General features: G+C 40.3%; 1 protein-coding gene and 1 long non-coding RNA gene across 5 annotated transcripts in view; one reads left to right on the top strand and one right to left on the bottom strand.

Moving 5' to 3' along the window:
• LOC147001899 (uncharacterized) overlaps window positions 1-5,522 on the bottom strand; it is a 52,831-nt gene extending 47,309 nt beyond the window's left edge. The window contains exon 1 of the long non-coding RNA XR_015044666.1: window positions 5,412-5,522. This is a non-coding gene — a long non-coding RNA (uncharacterized LOC147001899). The remainder of the gene's footprint in view (window positions 1-5,411) is intronic.
• The window catches only part of Ints6 (integrator complex subunit 6), an 86,079-nt gene continuing 68,331 nt past the window's right edge, over window positions 4,784-22,531 (top strand). For 2 of the 4 annotated variants that reach the window (XM_021181563.3, XM_021181562.3), the window contains exons 1-3: window positions 4,786-5,450; window positions 5,759-5,836; window positions 6,650-6,799. In XM_021181563.3, the coding sequence (XP_021037222.1) occupies window positions 5,340-5,450; window positions 5,759-5,836; window positions 6,650-6,799 (339 nt within the window). In that variant the 5' untranslated portion in view covers window positions 4,786-5,339. Of the gene's footprint in view, window positions 5,451-5,758; window positions 5,837-6,649; window positions 6,800-22,531 lie in introns of all 4 variants that reach the window. The other 2 variants (XM_085828714.1, XM_021181564.3) reach the window with 2 other exon arrangements.

Raw genomic sequence — 22,531 nt, 5'->3', positions numbered from 1 at the left:
GGTGTCAAAAGTCCCAACGATGAGCCAAGGCAAGAGTCCACTAAAGGTAACTCTGGGGAACCAATGAGTTTATTGGGCTTCCTTACATAGGTGAGGGGTGTGGAAATTCTCGCTAGTCTTTCCTGGATTACATATATTCTAGCCCATCCCTCAGACCATGTGTAATTAAAGCAGAGTTGGGTACAACAGTTGGTATAACAGGTGGTAGAGAGCAGCTGGATAGTCAGGTGAGAATATTATGCCTTCTTAGCCCCTCTGTGCTGGAATATAAACCACCAAGCCCAGCTGTGATGATCTTTTGCAATGGAGTGCAGCTCAATGCCCAAATATGGGGGTCACTTGGCTCAGAAGACAGTCACTCACGACAATGGCATATTCACATATCAAAGCCCACATTATTGGCACATGATTATTTTAAAAGTGTTACTACCCTGCTTAGTTGGTTTAAAATAATCAAAAATGGTTCTGGTCGGCTCCTACAAAGAATATAACTTACCAGTTCTGCCAGAACAGTACGACTTCGACATTTTAGGTATACTATTATTTAAGCAGAGTCACTGTGTTTTTTTTTAATCTTTTATTTATTTTTATTTTTTATTAGGTATTTTCCTCATTTGCATTTCCAATGCTATCCCAAAGTCCCCCGTACCCCCCCCCCAACCGTGTTTTTTAATTTTCCATATAATTTTTTTTATTCCCTCTGAAAGTGGAGCAAGGACGTTTGGGTTGGACTCTCTATTTTTAGGATTTTTGAGACAGAGTTTCTCTGTGTTGCCCTGGCTATCATGGAACTTGCTCTGTAGACCAGGTTGGTCTTGAACTTAGAGATCCATCTGCCTCTGCCTCCCGAGTGCTGGGACTAAAGACATGCGCTCACAACCTGGCTTACTCCCTATTTTAAAAAGAAACCGTTTTTATTGTTTTATGAGTGTTTTGCTTGTACCATTTGTGTGCCTGGTGCTTATGGAAGTCAGAAGAGGGTCATGGATCCCATGGAATGGAGTTGTAGACAATTGTGAGCTGCCATGTGGGTGATGGGAACCAAACCCTGGCCCATGGCCAAAGCAAGTGCTCTAATCACTGAAAAACCCTGCCAGTTTCAGGATAGCATCCCTTTAAAAACACCAGCAAAGCTGGGCAGTGGTGGCGCATGCCTTTAATCCCAGCACTTGGGAGGCAGAGGCAGGTGGATTTTTGGGTTCAAGGCCAGCCTGGTCTACAGAGTGAGTTCCAGGACAGCTAGGGCTACACAGAGAAACCCTGTCTTGGAAAAACAAACAAACAAACAAACAAACAAACACCCACCAGCAAAGACCAGCTTCTCTCCCATGCTCGATGACTAGTGCCCCCCTCTCAGAAAAGCGCCCACGGTGTGGCAGCACAGTCCTTGCACACACCAAAGTTCTGGTACTTTACCAAAAGGGGGGTTATTTATTCAGTTGGAGCTTAGGAAATACTTGGTTTGAATTGAGGGCACATGTTTAAGAAAGTAAGCCTGAGTAGAAGTCCTCCAAGAACCGCAAAAAGAAAATGAAGGAAGGAAAGGGTCACTGTGTTCATCTCCTGTTTATTTCAGGGCCAAAGTTTGCTGGGAACAGTCACACTCTGCAGACCATTTTGTGTTCTTGTTCTGTCTCTTTCTTTCTTTGCCAAATACAATCGAAGTCATGTGTATACATCATAGCTCCACTACACAGATTGGTGATCACATTCAGCATTTTCTTTTAAAACTTTCTTATTAAAAAACAAATGCAGTAATTACAAGGATATGGGAAAATACTAGTAGAGGCCAAATGCATATATTATTCTTGTACATTGAACATGTAGTGTATGTGCATAATGTTTATGGGATGGGTGATGGCGCACATGATATAAATATGAAGGTCAGAGGACAATCTTGTGGGGTCAGTTTTCTACTTCTTCCATTGTTATAAGAATCAAGTTGAAGTTGCTAGGCTTAGGAGGCAAATGTCCATCTCCTGTGCCATCTTGCCGGCCCTAAACATGTGGTTATTAGAGCTTTCAGTACTAGAAGATTCAACTGAATAGAAAATTTTAAATATGGAGATCAGGGCCTACCAATTCTAATTTAACTTTATTATTTGTGCACGTGACATATGTGATATACAACATCAAGCATGTCGGAGGATAATTGTGTGGATAGTTGTGTTGTCTCTCCTTCTAAGTGGGTTTCAGGGATCAAACTCAGGTCTCCAGGAGACAAGTGCTCTTATCCTCTTAGCCTCCTTGCTCTCCCCTACCCTAACTGCACTGGACCTTCTTCCTCTTGGTATGGACACTCGGTGCATTATGTTTTAAGGCTCTATAGGCAATGCTAATGCATGAGTCCCAGCTAAGAACTGCTCTTAAATCATCGCCAACCAAGCAAACCAGTCACTTCAGAGTAAGTGTAGCCCATTTCTGTCTAGGGGTGATTGTCAATGTCTCCTGGTTTCTGACTTTGTATCTGCTGTATAAATACATATACAGACATAAACATATACATCCTATTTCCTGTTCAACTTAATGGCCTTGTCATATGGAACTTCTGAGCTTTCTGGCTGAAAATCTGATCTTTGGTCTCCAGTGCTATCACAAGTATGGGTTCTGGTTATTTGCTCCAGGTGAGTTCTCAAGACTTGGCTCTCCTGATCTTTGCATCTAATCTGCAACTCCACCACACATGTCCATAACAACCCTAGATGACAACCTGCCAACACCACTGATTCAGGGAATAACTGCCATGGTTTAATTGGAAAATGATCTCAAATAACTGTAAAAGGTATATTAATTATGGGAGTATGTTATATCATCAGACTCATTTGATTTCCTTCAAACATGGTTTTGGTTTAGCCTCCCTTCTCACCATCAGAACTGACCTAATATGGAGGAGGAAATTTCTTTCTCTGGACTAAAGGCCTTCTGCTATCTGGGCCTGATAACCTTGCTGGCTGGTACCTCTGCCTAGCTGTGACTATCAGCAAAGCTTTCTTCACATTTTTAGTGCCCTGATTTTTCTCTTCCCTTTTTTCTTTTCACTAGCAGCTGCTGTTGCTTCTTTAACTCATATTGGACTCATACTATTCCACAATACACAGGAAGTAGACATTATTATGGGCTGTTTTCAGACAGGCAGGATTCACACACATTTGAGAGGCCATGGTAGGGAGGGAGACTAATTCTCTGAAAATTAACTAACACGGAAAGAAAAACGTCAGAGCTGTGAAAACAACTCTGTATTGTCACTGATCTCTGATTAGGATCTTCTTGAGATCTGAAGTCTTAAGCAACAAACACAAACCTTGGAATCTATTCCTATCACCCTCAATTTAAGGGATTGTTTTTTTCTTCCCGAATTACAGTAATCATTTTCTGATTTTCAACGCTTTTATATTTTCTTAGAATACTGCAAACTCTTGAAGACAGGGACCACACTTCATATATTAATTTCTACCAGCCCCAGGCATAACTTGCCTGCAGCACAATCTGGTTGTTAATCAGTTAATAGTCTTACTCTCTAATAAACTCATGCCTGTACTATGGTTTATTCCCATAGAACAGTATGCTACTATTTATTGATAATAAGTTAAACAACGTTCAGAGGCTTTTTTTGTTTTTGAAATATTAGGAAAAGCCCAAACAACAAAGCCTGGTTTTAAAAAAGCGCCACAAGCATGTCACTACAGATGCCCAGCAGGCCAGAATTTCAGCATAGAGAAAATCCGGAAATGCAGGGCCAGTGGGAGAAGCCCTACAAATACCTACTCTTAAAAGGCCTCAATGTTCCGAATTCAACTCATATTTCAGGCAGCGGGTCTTGCAGTTTCCCAACTACATTTGAGAACAATTCTCCGGACTTGCAGGAGCAGATTGAAGACTTAAGGTAACGTGACAGGGGTTCAGAATGTTTTCCGACACAACCCTGGCAAAGACTTAAGAGGCGGGTTTCCCAGAAACCTATCTATTCTCTGGGTCACCTGCGCAACGTGGTCATCCCTTTTCACCTTTAAAACGAGGGCAGTGGATTAGGATTTGGAAAGCCCCCCTTTCATTTCTTAATCTAGTCTAGTGCCTTAACACGATTTGAAGAGAACTAGGTTGGAGAGGACAGTTGCTTTACTAGTCCACATCTGAGTTCCGCTTCGGGTTTTGCAGGGTTGGGTGAGGCACTCCGGGCTGGCTTCCTTTTCGGTGGATCCTCTGACCGGCTAGAGCCGGAGCTGAAAGACCGGCGGGGATTAATACCAGGTCATAAACAACCTCTCACTTCCCCTCCCCCGTCCCCTCCGGGCCGCCCCAAGGCCCGGCCTGCTGCAGCCGCGTGGGCCTGCGCGCTCCCGTATTCTTCGTCCGTTCACCCTTCTTGGCCCTGCGTTCTCAAATCGCGACGCAGAGCCCTCACCCACAGGTTGGGGGTGGCTTCCACTTCCCTTTTCCCGACCCTGTCACCGCGCACAGCCAAAAGGCCGGCCGCCCTGACACACACGCCTACGGCCGCTGCCCGCCCTCCGCGCGCCGACGCAGTCCCCGCCCCAACCCGCGGTGCTTCCGCGGCCTGTCCCCGCCCCTTCCCGAAGCCCGCCTCCCGGCTGCGGGCCTCGGGCCGCCCGCCGCCCCTTGCGCGCTGGCTCTAGCGTGCACCCGCTGCCCCGCCTCCGCGCGTGCTCAATAACTGTCCTCTCGGTCGGCCTGCAGGCTTCCCCCGCCCCTGAGCTGTTTGAATATGCTAATGAGGCTGTAAGGACCAGCCAATAGGGCGGTGGGCCTGTGGGTCACATGACCCGAGTACGTGTCAGGGGCGGAGCCTACGTAGCCCCTGCCCGAGTTAAAACCGGAGTGTGAGAGAGAAAAGCGCTTCAGTAGCGAGAGGGGCTGAGAAAGTGGTGACACCGCTGGGGTGCGGAGGGAGTCTCTCAAACTTCTCTCAACAGCCCCAGGGCCAATCTCCCCTCAGCCCACTCCCCTCTTCGCCAGATCCCTGGTCCCCACTCCCTGCACTGGGGGTGGGGTGGGGAACTGGGCCCGTCTCCCGCGGGGACACACACAGGGTCCGGGAGTGGGGACGGGACCCCCAGGCCGGGGGGGACGGACGGACAGACTGCCGCGCGGCCGCCCCAGCGGGCAGGCAGGCCGGAGGCGGGGGTACGGCCGGGAGGACCTGGGCTGGGGAGTTTCCTCTCAACTATCGGGGGAGAAACTCCCCATAGCTGGTGTTTTCCTCCCGGGGGCCGCGTTCCCCGCCCCGCGTATCGGCGGTTGCCGCCGCCGCCGCCGCCGCCGGTGCCTCCACCTCTGCCATCTCTTCACCACCTCGGGCCCCGGTGTCCCCGGCCAGCACTATGCCCATCTTACTGTTCCTGATAGACACGTCTGCCTCTATGAACCAGCGCAGCCATCTGGGCACCACCTACCTGGACACGGCCAAAGGCGCGGTAGAGACCTTCATGAAGGTACCGACTGACCCAGCCCCGGTGGCGACCCGGACCCGGTGGCCCGCGGGGGGCAGGGCGGGGGGCAGCGGGTTTACTGCGGGCTCCGCGGGCGCGGGGACCCCTCCCCCACCGCGCGGGCGGGCGGGCGGGCGCTGGGAGCGGGCTCTGCTGGGCCTGGCCCATGTGGGGCTGCTGTGGGTGCGGGGGGCGGCGGAGGGACGGCCCTGCGTGTGCGGTACTGTGGGGGCGGCCAGCGACCCTTCTGCGACTGGTAACCTCGCCTCTGTGCTTCCCTCTCTCCCGCCCGTCCCCACCCTGGCCCGCAGCTCCGTGCCCGGGACCCTGCCAGCAGAGGAGACAGGTATATGCTGGTCACTTTCGAAGAGCCGCCCTATGCTATCAAGGTAACAGCCCTCGCCCTCCCCCTCCCTTCCCTGATCCTGCCTAGCTCGCCCTCCCCGCCCCCTCTTCATTATGCTCCCCTCCCCCACGGCCGCTCCCGCCTCCAGGTCCCTTCCCCGCGGCCTCCCACCCCTCCCCAGCCCGGGAGCGCCAGCGCGGTGGCAGTTTCTGGCCCACCGCCGTCCCCTCCGGGTCCTGCTCGGCCTGGCGGCGGAGGCGCTACGATCAACATGGCCGACATTTCCCCTCCGCGGCGTGAGCGGCAGCAATGAACTGTGGGGGATATTTATTCAAGTTAGCCCGAGTGACAGCGGGGCCCAGCCTTGCCTAGCCCGGGTTTGCATTAAAAGGGAATCAGCCAAAGCTGGCAGGGAAGCCTGGAGGGGGGCTTCGAGACTTGGTCATCACAGAGTGGAACTAGGAAGGCCACCGATCGGTGGGACAGCTGTGGTCAACTTAAGAAGTCCTGCTGCCATCTGCCTCCCACTAGCACCATCGCAAACACCCATCCCTTGCACACAATTTGGAGGATGTTATGTTAGCAAATTTCCCAGTGAAGTTATTAAAGTATTAAGACGGTTGTTACTTAACAAAAGGTGTAGGGCAAGCAGGTTCATTCTTGGCCACCTTTGGAAGCGTTTCCTCACCAGAGACAACAGTTATAACACATTCCCCAAGCCATATCAAGCAAAAGTGAAGTTAAATATTCAAACCTGAAGTGGAATACCGACTTGGTGGACATCACATTGTAATCGGTGTCCATGTGTGTACATTACTTCAAATGATAAAAAAAAATCTTACATCTTTCTTTTCAGGCTGGATGGAAAGAAAACCATGCAACGTTTATGAATGAACTGAAAAACCTTCAGGCAGAAGGACTTACGACTCTTGGCCAATCCCTAAGGACAGCTTTTGATTTGTTAAATTTAAATAGATTAGTAACTGGCATAGACAACTATGGGCAGGTAGGTTGAATACTAAGGTAGAAAAGAGTTGTTTTTATTTTTTGTGTACAAAACCACAATCCAGTCCAAAAGTATATAACGTGGAATGCAAGTATAAAACATTGGAGGTTGAACAACAGTTTACACCGTTCAAAACATCTAAGGTATTATGGCCACATATCCCCCACGCCCCCTTTAAATGTATTTGCATTCAGAATTCAAATCTGAATTCTTGGCTAGAAAGTTGACACACATTTGGTTTCAGTCCCTCAGAGTTCATAAAAAAGTCATAAAAGGGAAGGTGTCCTGCCTCAATGAATCAGTCTGAATTTCGTGTAGGCACATATGCAACCATTGAATGGGTCACAGCCATTAGCTGACTCCGTAGTTGCTTTTATATTATAAAGATTTTGGAAGAAATGATTTTTAGACAAGGGTTTAGTTTAACCTCGATTGTAAACTCAGACAGGCAAGAGTTTTCAGAGGTGTGCAGTAACTGGTTGACTGCATTCAGTACGAAGCTTGAAATAAATGACAGATTCAGAATTTCTAAAGTTTAAAAATTGTAAACCTTTGGGAAGATGTTTTCTGCAAAACATGAAAATTTGCCTGTCTTCCTGAAGCTCCCCAAAATTCCTTTTTTCATCTGTGAGAATGGGACAAGAGCTTTAAGTCACAACAGTCATTGACCACAATGCTACTAACTTAGGATACTGTATCCTAGAAATACAAGATGCCAAAGAATATGCAGTGGTATACACAAGGAATAATAGTACACCCAAGGATTTCAGTACGCAAAGCACTATTACCATAATGCTATATTTAGGAATATATGTTATATACTTTTCCCAAGTTCCATAATGCACAGTTCTCATGAATTTTGAACATTTTAAAGAAATTTTCCTGTGACTTCAAGCTATATGCCTCAATTGGGGGTAATTCTTAAACATCTTTAGAAATGATTGATTTTGGCCTTATAGCATTTAAAGTATGCATTACAAATCAGACTTCTCTGAAAATCATTTCCATCATTTAAATAGGTAATTATCTTAACATACATTTTTTTTTTTTGTTGCTTTATAACTCTTTGCCACTTGTTGGTCAGTTTTTGTAAAAGCAGTTTTTTTTCCTTTGTTGGCTATAGTGCTACTGTCTTTATCATTTAAAATTTTAATCCAAGCTTACTGAATTCAAAGATACCTTTGAAACTTGCTATTTAGTTCCTTTATTTCGTTGTCAGGTCGTGTGTTATAGAACTATCAATTTCCTGTTTTTCTTTGTCACATTTCATAAGAGAGAAGGACATTTGGATATATCCACCTCTCATATTTTTAAAACGTGGCATAAAGTCCTTTAGGAGGATTGTTTGCCATGGAGAGATTGAAGGCGTTTGTATACTTTTGTAGGAAGTTTAAGGCTGAAGGGAGACCTGTGCTTTATCACTGTGACCAGCAGGAAGAAAGCCCTGGAGATTGTGATGTTCTCACTGCCAGGCAGCAAGGATGGTGCCTCTTAGTTACTGGAGTGAGTCAGCTAGGATTCAAGAAGCGATAATAATGCTTTTTGCTTATATCCTGAACTTCTACATAATGAAACTAGCATTAAAATAATTTAAGAAGCTATGATTTCTAAATAAAGCAATTTTTATTTGAGTAAAATCTACCTAGAAGGAAACATGCTTCTGGATTTTTTTATCATAGAACCATTTTTGTTTATTTAAATATTTGGTATTTCCCATTTATACAAAGATTATATGAAGTTTGGATGGTTGAAATATTTAATACTAAATATCATTTGGATATTTGGAAAATAACTTGTAGGATGGGCTTATTCTGTAACCCTAGTGTGTATATATATATATATATATATATATATATATTTTTTTTTTTTTATATAAACATTTCATGCTGAATAGTAGGAATACTGAATATATTCTCAATAGTTGGAGAGAATGAGAGAAGATGAATTAGCTGGAAACAGCATGTTACTTTTATAGGTCATCTATACAGCTTAATATAGTTCCATATAATTTTCTTAAATGTGGGTTAACTGTACACATATATTTACACCAGTAACCCTTTTTTGTAGACATACACATAGGTGATTTCATATAATCAATAGGAAGAACACATTTCTGTATTACAATCTATTTATTTATTTATTTATTTTTCCCTTTTCCTCCCCTTCCCTTTCACTCTGGCCCCGCTTGCTCTGGCTGTATTACATTTATTAACTTAGTATTATTTTTGAAAAATTATTTTATGTATATGAGTGCTCTGCTGCATATACACCTGCATGCCAGAAGAGAGCATCAAATCCCTTTATTAGATGGTCCTGAGTGGGTGCTGGAACTTGAGCTCAGAACCTCTGGGTGAACAGCCAGTGTTCCATCTCTGTAGCTCCTAACTTAGTGTGCTTAGTTAGGATACTCAGAGTTGTAAGGTTAAAAATAGCTGAGCAAAAAGGATTCTTGAATAATTTTCTCAAACACCTTGAATATTCCACTAACAATTGTTCTGCCTATATAGAAGTCCTTTTAAATACTTGGTAATTAGTACCATTTGCTGGTATTTGCTTTGATATCTATAGCTATGTATCAGTGCTAGCCTCTAGTAATCCCTTCTTTTTAAAAGTAGTGCATGTTAACAGTTTCAGATTATGTTGAGTCTGAAAATAAGCTCAGGTTGATAAGATTAAGAATGTGGACAGATTGAACAGTTCTATTACATAAATTGGTGTTTTTATATTGTTCTGTGTTTTTTTTTTTTTTTTAATTTATTTATTTCATATATATGAGTACACCATTACTCTCTTCAGACACACCAGAAGAGGGGACAATGAATCCCATTACAGATGGTTGTGAACCACCATGTGGTTGCTGGCAATTGAACTCAGGACCTCGGTGCTTTTAACCACTGAGCCATTTCTCCAGCCCTGTTCTGTGTTTTTATCTTTTATTTTTTATTTTTTTATTTTTTAATTTTTACTTTTTTTGGTTTTTAAGTTAGGTTTGCCTGCTGAATCTGAACCTGTGCATCCTGATTTTTCTCAGTATCCTCACTCTGCCTCCATCCCCCAATATAATAGCATTGATTGGATTGTTTAGACTGGTGCATGACCTACTATGTATTTTAAAAAGAAAAATATTTAGTGCTTTGGGGATTTTAATGGGAGTAGTTATCCCATTTGAAAATGATGACTTTGGTATGAGATGTGTTGGATGATCCTGTTTGTTGTTTTCTGAGCTGGGCTCAGTGTGTAGCCATTGCTAGCTTGGCACTCACTGTGTAGATTGGCTGTTCTTGAAGTCAAAGAGATGTGTTACTTCTCCCTTGAGTGTTCGAATTACAGGTCTGCACCACCATACCTGACCAGGCTTCCTGTTAATGTTAGTGAAGTAGAGAAAAGTTGATTTCCTATTTGGGTTTTTGGTTTTTCTTTTGCCTTAGATTATCAACAAGTTTTTTTTGACTTAATATTAAGCTGTAGATATTTATTGCATATATATAATATAGTGATATAGTTATATATAGTTATAGATAACTCTTTCAAGTGGAATAGATATTATGCTTGCCTCTGTATACTGTGTGTACTACACTGCTGAAGTGTAACCTGAAATAGTACTGCAGAGTTAAGTTTTGTGTGGTGGTGAGTATGAAACCCACAACCTTGTGCATTTTTTTTCCCCTGAGACTTGCACTGCCCAGCAACTTTGTGCATGTTAGATAAAGATTCTAACACAGAGTTACACTCTGTTTCCTATTAAAAAAAATTAAGCCCTTAATTTAACAAAATAAGTTTTAAAAATTCAATGATAACCTGTAGCACTTGGTTTTGTCTTCCGCCATGCTTGCCCTAGGTTCAAGCACTGGTCTAAGTTTTGGTGCTGGGACCTTTCTCTGCTGAGTCATCTTGCTATCCCAGAATTCCTTTCTTTTTTTTTTTTAAATGTACAAAGCAAAATTTCCTACCTTCTTCATTTCTGAGTGTTGTGTAAGCAATGCCTAGAACTTTTTCATCTCACAAAATTAAAACTTATTAATAACCTTCATTGCTTATACTCCCTTCAGGATTCTTTTTCTATTTTGTGTGGTTTTGTTTTTGCTAGACTACTGTGTATAACTCTTAATAAGTGTTATCACATAAATATAGTTGGACCCTCCATCTGTGGGTTTGCTAATCCAGACAACCACAGAACAGAACTATCCGAACAAGTCCTGCATCTGTACCGAACATGTTTCCCTGTTGCTATTTACTAAATACAACTCTTAACATAGCAGTAAGATTGCATTAGGTTTTGAAAATAACATAGAAATGATGTAAAAACTACATAAGACGTGTGTAGGTTATAGATAAGTATCTGGATTTTGGTATCTTTGGGGAAGACCAGGAACCAACTGTTTGTGGATGCTCAGGACATAAGAGTGTGTTTGTCTTATGACTAAGGATTATTTGCCCAATCCTTAAGGTTCATCCACATTGTAGCAAATAGAATTTTTGTCAGAATTTTCTTGACTGTTAGGAATAATACTATAATTAATGTACATAGATAAGTATCTTTTTAAGACTCTTTGAAAGAGAACAGTAAATCTAGTCAGGAGTGGTTGTACAAACCTTTATTCCTAGTATTCAGGAGGCAGAGGTAGTTGTATTGTCTGTGACTTTGAGGCCAGCCTGGTTTACAGAGCAAGTTCCAGGTCAGCCAAGGCTCTTACATGCAGAAACTCTGTCTCAAAAAGCTCAAAAGAGGAGAAAAAGAGTAGTAAATCTTAATTTTTGTTTTTTTTTGGGGGGGGGCGTTCGAGACAGGGTTTCTCTGTGTATCCCTGGCTGTCCTGGAACTCACTCTGTAGACCAGGCTGGCCTCGAACTCAGAAATCCACCTGCCTCTGCCTCTCAAGTGCTGGGACTAAAGGCATGCGCCACCACTGCCTGACTAAATCTTAATTTTTTGAGATCTCCATATTTTTCCATAGTTAATTGTATCATTTTACATTTTTCACAATAGTACACAAACTGTTACTCTGCCTGTATCTTGCTGATCCACCCAAACTCAAGTAGCCTTACTTAGCCATCTTAATGGATGTGAGAAGATGCCATTATTGTTTTGATTTGTGTTTTTGGACATTATATTGAGCATCTTTTCATGTGCTGGTTAACTGTTTTAGATACAGTCTTTGGAGATGTATTTAAAATCATGTTAAACATGTACTCGACACAAACACAGTTTTTGTTTTGTTGAAAGTATTGAGGGTTGAACTGTGGCCACACACACCCTGTTCAAGTACTTTGCCATTGGGTTACAATCCTGCTCTTTAGGATTTATTCTGGTATTAACTCCTTTATCAGATAGCTCACACATCTTCTGTCATTGTATAGGTTATGCTTTTTACACTGTTGATTGTATTCTTTGGTGCATAGAACTTGTTTTTATATAGTTGAGTTTATTAACTTTCCCTGTGCTTTTCATGTTTATAAAGGTTTGGTTACTCTAGCATTATTGATGCATTTCTTCTATAGTTTTAGTATAGTTTTTATAGTTTAACTTTTCTTTTGTATGTGGCTGTCCAGTTGCTTTAGCACTATTGGGTAGTCTTAGCAAGTCTTTTTCAAAAGCATTTTTAAATAATTAGTAACGAGAGAGGGCTTTACACTTAATATTTTCTCTGCCTGTATGTACTGTTTTAGAGAAGAGCAACAGCTGGAAATGGAATGCCCAATCTTGACTTTGTCATTAAATCACTGAATCACACTGAATAAGCAGCTGTGAACTCACTGTACCCATGTTGTTACAGAATGAATGAGAGGTTTAAATCTGATATAGGTATAAGATGTCTATGGAGTGTTTAGAGACAAAACAAACTTTAAAAAAAACCGAAGTAAGCCAGGCGTGATGGCGCACGCCTTTAATCCCAGCACTTGGGAGTCAGAGACAGGCAGTTTCTGAGTCCAAGGCCAGCCTGGTCTACAAAGTGAGTTCCAGGACAGCCAGGGTTATACAGAGAAACCCTGTCTCGAAAAAACAAACAAACAAACAAAAAAACCCGAAGTAAAATGGGCTTGGTAGCATAAGCCAGACTTAAATTCCAATTGATAAGAAGGCCAGCCTGGTCTGCCCAGTGAGACACACTGCCTCAGAAGCAAGAACAGAACCCAAAGTAATGCTGTGCAGTCCTTTACCTCTACTTTCCTGTTCTGTGTTTGTCTTTGTTTGGATTTACAGTTATAAAAATCTAGTGAGCCGGGCGTGGTGGTGCACGCCTTTAATCCCAGCACTCGGGAGGCAGAGGCAGGCGGATTTCTGAGTTCGAGGCCAGCCTGGTCTACAAACTGAGTTCCAGGACAGCCAGGGCTACACAGAGAAACCCTGTCTCGAAAAACCAAAAAAAAAAAAAAAAAAAAAAAAAAAAAATCTAGTGAGCGTTAATGTTGGGTTCTGTTATTACATGGTTTGCAACCTAATAGCATGTGGAGATTTTTTTTCCCTTGAATTTTGTAGTTCATCCTAGAAAAGCAGGTGTGAGAGAAAAACTAATATAACTTTGTCAGAGCTGTCTTAATGGTAGCTGGCTACTTTGAGATTGTATTTTTTTTTTTTTTTTTTTTTTTTTTTTTTGGTTTTTCGAGACAGGGTTTCTCTGTGTAGCCCTGGCTGTCCTGGAACTCACTTTGTAGACCAGGCTGGCCTCGAACTCAGAAATCCGCCTGCCTCTGCCTCCCGAGTGCTGGGATTAAAGGCGTGCGCCACCACGCCCGGCGAGATTGTATTTTTAAAGAAACACATTGAATGGAAACTGGGTTAAGTATTGGGAGGACGCTTTAAAAGCAGTATATTGAACAAAAACTGGATATGAGTTTAGCTGACAGAAACCATGTTGTCCTTGGAGTTTTTGTTTTCTACAGGTCTGATTTATAAAGAGCTTTTAGGAGCATATGTTTTCTTCCCCAAAAACTGGTTATAGTATTTTTTTTTAATACTGTAAGTCTGTTTTCTAAACATTCAAAAATTGCATGAATTTGGCATTTCAGAAGAAAAATGACAAAATGGTACCCAAAGAACATCATTGTGTTTTTAATTGTCTGTGATGTCTTAAATACAAGAGGCAAGAAATTCTATACAATTGAGGCTTCTACTGACCCAGTGTGTTGAATTGATGTAAGATAATTTATGGTGAGAAACAACTAAAAATTGTTTCACCTTGATTATGTTATAGATTCTTTAAAAAGTTGTGCCATTATTACTGCCACAGTTTGTAATTTGAAATTTAAAATTATTTTTCAGCCAAGATGATCAGACATTTATGACTAAAATTCCTTAATACAGTTTTTTTTTTTTAAATTTTAGGTGTTTTGTTTAAATGACAAATGCTCATACAATGACCCCCATCTTTTCATTTTTAGAAATTGATTTCCTTATATGAGCTATTTTTGCTAGCCGGATTAATTTATGTAATTATGCATGTCTTACTGATTATAAACCTAATACAGAAGAATTTTTGGTTTTGTTTTGCTTTTCTTTGTTTCTATAACTTTAAAATCACATTTACCTATTTATTTGGGAACAACATAGACCTTTGGAGGTTAGAGTGAAATTTTGCAGGAGTCAGTTTTGTTCTTTCACCATGAAGTTCAGTTGGCTTGCTAGCATGTACATGCTGAGTCATCTTACTCCCCTCCCCTCCCCCACTCTCCTTTAGAGTCAATGTCTTAATTATCTCAGGCTGGCCTTAATTCACTATGTAGCCAAAGGTGATCTTGAACTTCCTTACAAAAGAATTACTTATCTCCTCCATATTTGCTAGAGCCTATATGTGTATATGTGTACTGCATTTGTGCCTGGTACCTTGGCTTTGGTTCCTCTAGAAAGGAAGGACAGTTGTAAATCCAGGAGCCTCTGCAGAAGCAGCAAGTACTACTGATTCATCTCAGCCTTGCTCTTGAACTCTTGATCCTCCTGCCTCCACCTCCTGATTGCTGTGTTCCACCAGGAATGTTTGTGTGGTTCTGGGGATTGAACACAAGCTTTATGCATGCTAGGAAAGCCCTCTACTAAGCTATACCACCTCTGCTTTGTTTCTTTATTTTATTTTCTATTTGAGTTTTTTAATGAAGGTTACTGAATTTTTATATACTTTTGAGCAGAATTCTGGTGACTTCATTTTTGTGGTTTAGTTTATCAAAGGCCCTGAAAAGTTAAAATGCTTAATTTATTACCATTTTTGAAACATTGGAACATTTCAAAAGATCACAATTGATTTGAAATAGGTCATATATCTTATAGTAACTGGTAATTTGAAGAGTCTTATTTAAAAGAGTAAAGATAAAACAGCAGACTTTCTGTATTTTTTGTTTTTTGTCTGTACATAATACAATGTGCGAGTTCCTGTTTGAAAATAGCATTTCATTTAGCTGTTTCACTTAACGTTTTGTGTAACATTTCATCTAAATATTACTTGTTACCTTATTGGCTTCAATTAAATTTCTTCCTCTAGTTTGGAAAAAAGGATATGGATGAGTAAGGGGCAGTTGATAGGATTTTATGACATTTTAAGGACAAGATTATGTTAATATAAATTTTACAATTGTGTGTGTGTGTTTATCTTGTGAGCCATCTGCTTTAGGTAGTTAACATACGGCTAATAACTTGTCAGTTAATTAGCTGACCTTTGCACTTGAGCCAGACAGTTACAGGGCTTACAGTAGTAACCTCCGTGGAGGCTCTGTAGTTAGGTAACTGTCGTAGTTTCTTCGTGTCTAAGATGGTCAGACACATGTGACTAAAGGCTTGCTTATGGATATCTACCACACTGGTGAGTCCTTGACAGGTCTTATAGCCTCTAATCTTGTCTGTCTACCAGGAAAATTTCATAGAACTCACCATAGATGACTGCTGTGAATGTTGAGTGTTACTTTATTACTGTAAAATAATTATTTTATAAATTTCCTTTTGGATTTTAAAAATTGAAGTAAAAGGAATGTGAAGCAAGGTTTGCTTTAATCTTGCTCATCACCCTAGAACCTTGTGGTGATACAGAAAAGCAAAACCAAAACTAAACAAAAATCTCCAACTTCCCTTGTAAAGTAGATCTGCTGGTCTGTCCCACTTAAAAGCTTATGCTTTAACTAGTACTTTAATCTCTCTGACCTTCAAATTTCTCATCCACAAAGTGATGAAAGTACCAATCTTGAAAAGTTTGTAAGGATTAGAAATGATAATTGTTAATTAACCTAACAAAATAACTACCTTGCATATGGTAGGAGCTCAATTGATAAGGATCAGTATTGTGCAGGGAAACACTTAGCAGGATAAAAGCTTCCTATTGTGAAACTAACCTGACCTAGAATCCCTGCATACTGTAAACTGCCCAAACCATGGAAGTTGTCCATCACTTCCTGCTCAAGTCATAGATTTTGCTGTAGGGAACATGTTTCTTGGTTTTAATTTTTAGTATCTTTGAGTTCTAAAGTTGTATTTTAAAAAATTAACTGAAGTCTTTTGCGAAATTTTTTATCTTTTCAAAAACATACCAACAGACATGCAAACACACTTGTGAATTTCAAAATGGAAACATCTTTAGTCTTTGAGGAATCTCACATCAGTCTTTTTCTAGGACTGTATATTTTAGGAATCACATTGGTGATGGTTTGTGTGGGGTAGATTAGAAAGACAATTTTGGTCAAGGAGTTCAAGAGCAAGATACTCCCTTTTTGTAGCTTTGTGTAGAAAAAGCTATTAATAGGATAAATCTATGCTTTTTTCATATGAAGGATAGTTTTGGTATATACTGTTTGAAATTTGATTACTTATATATTGAGATACTGTTATGTGGAAAAGACCTCTTAATTTGGTCAGCTTAATGACTTCATAACAAAACAATTTTTTTTTCTAATCCTTATACACTTTTCACTAATGTGTACCTTTAAAAACTATGGAATCTTTCCTATCTGTTTGATTTGTCCAAATATAGTATGTGCTTAACAAGGATCTTAGAAGGGCTATATTTTCTATAAAACTTGATTACTAGTTTTAAATATATGTAAGCAAAGATCTATTACTTGTTAGCTAATACAGTTTATGACTGATGAATGACAAAACTGATGTTGGTTTGTTAAAAAATTTTTCTTAGTCTTAAAGCTGTTGAACCTTGTTAGATTTTAGAAAACGTAAAATATTCCTAAGGGTATTTTGGAACTTCAAGACTAAACACTCAATTGAAAAAAAAAAAAAAAGGTTTAAAAACTAACTTTGTCTTACCCAGTTAAGATGGACTCTTAAGCCCTAGCATATGAGAAGTAATACCCATGTTGTGAATTTTTTCCTTTCAAAAATGTAAAGCTTTATTGCTTATTTTTGTGATCTGTAATATTGACTATTTTCTCACTATATATATAGAGCTGTTGTATAATTCTATGTTTTTTTTTTAAAGATTTATTTATTTATTATATGTAAGTACACTGTAGCTGTCTTCAGACACTCCAGAAGAGGGCGCCAGATCTCGTTACGGATGGTTGTGAGCCACCATGTGGTTGCCGGGATTTGAACTCTGGACCTTCGGAAGAGCAGTCGGGTGCTCTTAACCCACTGAGCCATCTCACCAGCCCTAATTCTATGTTTTTTAAAATTTTTAATTTAAAAAAGTAAAAATTATTTTACGTGAATAGGTGTTTGGGGGAGTGTGTGTGTTTGCATCACATGTGTGCCTGGTGCTTTGTTGGCCAGAAGAAAGTGTTGAGTTCCTTGAAAGAGTTATGTCTGTTAGCCTCCACATGGGTACTGGGAATTAAACCAAGGACCTCTGGAAGAGCAGCAGCTAGTACTCCTAACTTTGAGTTGTCTCTCCAGGACTCCTGTGTTTTTGTTTTTAAAGACAGTAATGTGTGTAAATTTATTCTTTTGAGGGCCTGATTGTGGCATGGATGTTTAAAGAGAAGAAACCAGAATCTTCCTATTTTGACATACAATCAAGGTCTGCTTGTTAGAGTATTTAAAATTGAATTTGACTGCTGAGTTCAAGAAATGATTTATGAAGTTGGAGAAGAAGAGAGAGATAGAGTCTGATGAGAGCACTGTTCTTTTGGAGGACCTAGTCAGTTCCCTGCACCTGCATGGCAGCTCACAGCCATCTGTATATAACTTTAGTCACAGGGGATCTGACACCCTCTGGTAGCAGGCATACATGTGGTGTACAGAAGTATGTGCAGGCGAACACTCATAAACACAGAGTGAACTTAAGAAAAAGGAAAAAAAAAAGAAAAAAGAAAGGAAAACAACAACTAGCCAGGCTTTTACCAAGGTAGTGTATGACTGTGGTAGTGAGAACCCAAGGAAATCATTAAACTTGAGGATAGGCTAGATCTGGATGAGGCAAATTGAGTGTTGTCCTGTCTTCATTTCCCTGACTTTGAAAATATGTTTATATCTTTGCATTTATTATACTTTTTTGTCATCAAACATATTGCTGCATTGATTTTCCCACATTAATTTTACCTAGTCTCTGTAATACAATTGATATATTAGGTTTTTTTTATATATACGACTCATATTTCTTCAGTAGAATTATCCTCATATCTTCATTTCTCTTTCTGCACCAGTATAAAATCTGTTTGCCTGCTACTAGTTTTTAGGAATTACCAAAACCAATCTGCTTAATCTTTTTTTTTTTTTTTTTTTTGGTTTTTCGAGACAGGGTTTCTCTGTATAGCTCTGGCTGTCCTGGAACTCACTTTGTAGACCAGGCTGGCCTCGAACTCAGAAATCCACCTGCCTCTGCCTCCCCAGTGCTGGGATTAAAGGCATGCGCCACCACGCCCGGCTTTAATCTTTTTCAGACTTTAGAATTCAGTTTAAATGCAAGACCGAATTCCCTTTAAATTATTAAATTAGATTTCCCATTTGATCCTTAAATTAGCTTTTCACAAAGTCAAGAATTTTTTTATTATTGTTTTTTACTTCTTTTATTTATTCACATTCCAAAAGTTGCCTCCCTTCCTGTCACTCCTCACAAGAGTTCTTTACCCCCCTACCCCAGGGTGCTCCTCCACCTGGCCACTCACCCCCACCTCACCCCCCCCAGCTTCCCTCTTCCCTGAGGCATCCATCAAGTTTCCACAGGATTAAGTGCATCCTCCCATTCTGAGACAGCTTCTTGTTAGGTTGTTCAGGCTACCCCTGATCCATTCTGTGGGCTCAAAGCTACTATCTCAGGGGTCCCACAGATATGTAACTGACTGACATTAAATATGCTCTACAAAACCACTGAAAACCCCATGTTTATTTGAAGGAATGCTTATGTAAAGCTTGGAAATTTTTACTACTAGAGTTTATAGAAATGAAAGGTTTGGCTACTGAAGGCCTTAGTAGGAAAACTTCATATAAGAACAGAGATTTAAACTGGGCTCTTTGGAACGAGTAGGAATTGGATAGGTCTTAAACAGGAATATAACAAGTATTTTACTAGAGACAAAACTTAGGTGGAAATGGACATTTCCAATATGTGGCTTCGTGAGAAGATGTGAACTTTTTAGGCTTAAGGATCTGACTATCATGTAACTGGTACAAGAAGCTGAACGTGAAGAGGGATGCTGGCGATCGTTTCCATTCTGTAGGGATCTTGAGACATTTTAATGCTGTTGTATATTTAGAGTCAGTCTCTATTTGTGTTTGTCTGTCTGTCTTTCTGCATGTCTGTCTGCATGTGTAGGAAAGTGGGTGTGGATGAGGAGGCCAAAGGTCAGTGACATTCCTTGGTTGCTTCTCCAGCTTATTTCTTTGGAACAGAGTCTCTCAGTACTCTCAGAGCTCACCTGTTCCGCTTGATTATTTGCCCAGCAAGCCCAAGGAATCATCTTGTTTTTGCCTCCTGAGTGTTGGACTTACAGATGTAAACACTACTTACTAGCTTTTATGTGCATACGAGAACTCTTCAAAGGTGGTGTTCTAATCAACAGAAGATTTCACTTTTTAGAACTTCTTTTAGGCGTCAATTTGAGAAACGTGCTACTTACAAGTTTGCATGACTTGATCAAAATACTTAGCAGATCTCCCTCCTTTATAATGATTAGATTCTAATCATATAATTACTGTAACTGTAAATTTTATTCAGTCAATAGTATGTGCTATAATATTGCCAGGAATGGAGAGTAGTAAATGAGAAGGGGAAACAAACAAAAAACCTGAAGATGATTTATGCATATAACCCTTTTCCTTACTATTGGAGGTGTGGTCTGTGGACATTAGCATCTCCCAAACTTGTTGAAAACACTCAATGAACAACTATATTTTACTAAGATCTCCAACTGATTTTTATATCACTAAACTTCATCATATACTGGTATATGTCAGATCCAGTAAACTTCATTCAATTTTTGCTGCCTACAATAGAGAGTTTAAATGTCTTTGAATTTCTCTCCTTTTTTGAGATAGGGATCTTACTATAGGCTAGTCTTGAATTCAGTCTCTTGTTGTGGAGACTGTGAGTATATGTAATGTATAAGCATCTTCAGTTTCAGACAAGTTCTACCTACTTGAAATTTCTATATTTGGTCTTCCTGTTTATTCTTTATTATGTGAGTGTGTGGTGTGTGTGGAGGGCATTGGTTATTGTTAGGTGTTCCCAATGTTTTTGAGACATGGTTTCATTGAAGCTGGAGCATATTGATTTCAGCTAGTGAAATCAATGATTACCTCAAGTAAATGCTTGGAGAGCTTTAGCGGTTTGGCCGGTGAGTTTTAGAGATCTGTTTGTCTTCAGTCCCTTCTGTCTTGGCTGGGTTTACAGTTGTGCTCCATTGTGCCTGGGTTTTTTACTTGGGTACTAGATCTAAACTTAGGTCCTCATGTTTGTGTGACAGCCACTCTACTGCCTGAGCCATCTCCCCAGTCTGTCTTTTTTTTTTTAAGAGTTAATGTGGAGGGCTGGTTCAGAAGCCTTCATGGAGGGCTGCCTCGAAGTCTGATAACGTGGCAGGTGGTGGAAGGAGAGAATGAGCTACTAAAGTTGTTCTCTGACTTAACACATGTATGCTGTGGCATGTGTCTTCCTTACCCCCAAATTAACAATGACAGCAACAACAACAACAATAAAAAACAAGATAATAATAAATTAAAGGGCTAATATTGGATGTGCTTAGTTCTCAACTGGGTACCATTTGTATGTAAAAGGCAAGGTTGTGTGTGTTTTTCCCAAAACTTAATACCTTGAAATGATCATTATAGCATTGTGCTAGACTAGGATTTGAATGGAAGACACTGAAGTATATTCATCTTATAGAGAGCCTTTGATAGCAGCATGCCATTTTGTTTCTTGGCTATCATTGTTTTTATACATCCTTTTCCAAGCATTTACTTGAGGTGTAGTCATCCTTAACTTTAACTCCTTGTCTTAGACTTGTGCTAGTTTTGCTAATCTGAGGCTACCCTAATAATTTTGTGAAATTAGTTTTTGAAGTCCTTTCCATGTACTAGCCACTTGCTGAGACATGATTATGGGCACTGTCTTTTTAAAATACTGTCATTTTTCTCCTAGCCCCCTCACCCCCTAAGGCAGGGGTCAAGGGAGCAAGACAATGACTGTCTCTATGTAGTCTTAGAAATCCCTTGTCTTCCTGACTCAATTCTTTAGTGCTAGAACTTGAGTTGTGTACCATTGCACCAAGCTTTTAGACTGTTTTGTATTTAGAGATAGCTAGCTTCAAATGCATGGCTAATTTTCCACATGCTGTGATCACAGGTGTGGACCACCATATTCCTAGAGTACTATCTTTATTATTCCAGTTTGTACTATACTTGATTTTAGCTAAAAGACTAAGAGGTGATTATTACTGGTTTGTGAAAGCCTTGAAAAATTCAAATTACTAGACTTCAGCTATGAGGATACTGTTTAAGAAGTTAAATATTGGGACTGTAGAAATGGATCAATGGTTAAGAACATTTGCTGGTCTGTCAGATTAGGGTTCAGTTCCCAGCACTCACTTCGGGTATCTTGCAGTTGTCTGTAACTCTAGTTTCAGGGCATCTGAACTGTCTTCTGCCTTCCTTTGGCCTTTGTGGCACCAACCAAACACATGATGCATATACATGCATGCAGGCCAAACATTATTATGCGTAATATAATTTTTTAAAGAAAATATGCTTTCTAACATACACAAATAATAATTATATACTATAAAAGTAAAAACACAAGAGTATATAAAAAAGTGAGAAATCTGTCTTTATATCTCTAGAGCTCAGTACTATTAGTATGTATTCTTTCTTTTTTTTTTAATTTGTTTTTTGAGACCGAGTTTCTCTGTGTAGCCCTGGCTGTCCTGGAACTCTGTAGACCAGGCTGGCCTCGAACTCAGAAATCTGCCTGCCTCTGCTTCCCAAGTACTGGGATTAAAGGCGTGCGCCACCACTGTCTGGCAGTATATATTCTAAAATGTGTTTTAAAATGTACAATATATGATATATCTAAATTTTACTAACGGAAGAGATTGGTTTAGTGAGATAGCATAGTGGATAATAAAAAGGTATTTGATTACTGAGCCTGACAAACTGCGTTTGAGTCTCAGGACCCACATAGTAGGAAAGAACAAACTTCCTGCAAGCTGTCCTCCAACCTCCACACATTCTCTGACATTTGAGTATACATATACACAAATTAAATGCAATAAAATGTTTTAAAGATGAAAAGGAAGATGATAAACATTCCAGAGGGATTGTGGGCATTCTTTTCTAAGAATTGGTTTTGTAACTAAAGGTTAAACCAGAAC

This window comes from Mus caroli, unplaced genomic scaffold, assembly GCF_978045245.1.
Source record: "Mus caroli unplaced genomic scaffold, Mus_caroli_1 scaffold_12, whole genome shotgun sequence".
NCBI lineage: Eukaryota > Metazoa > Chordata > Mammalia > Rodentia > Muridae > Mus > Mus caroli.
The sequence above is the reverse complement of the archived record's forward strand: the minus strand, read 5'-3'. Positions and strand labels throughout refer to the sequence as shown.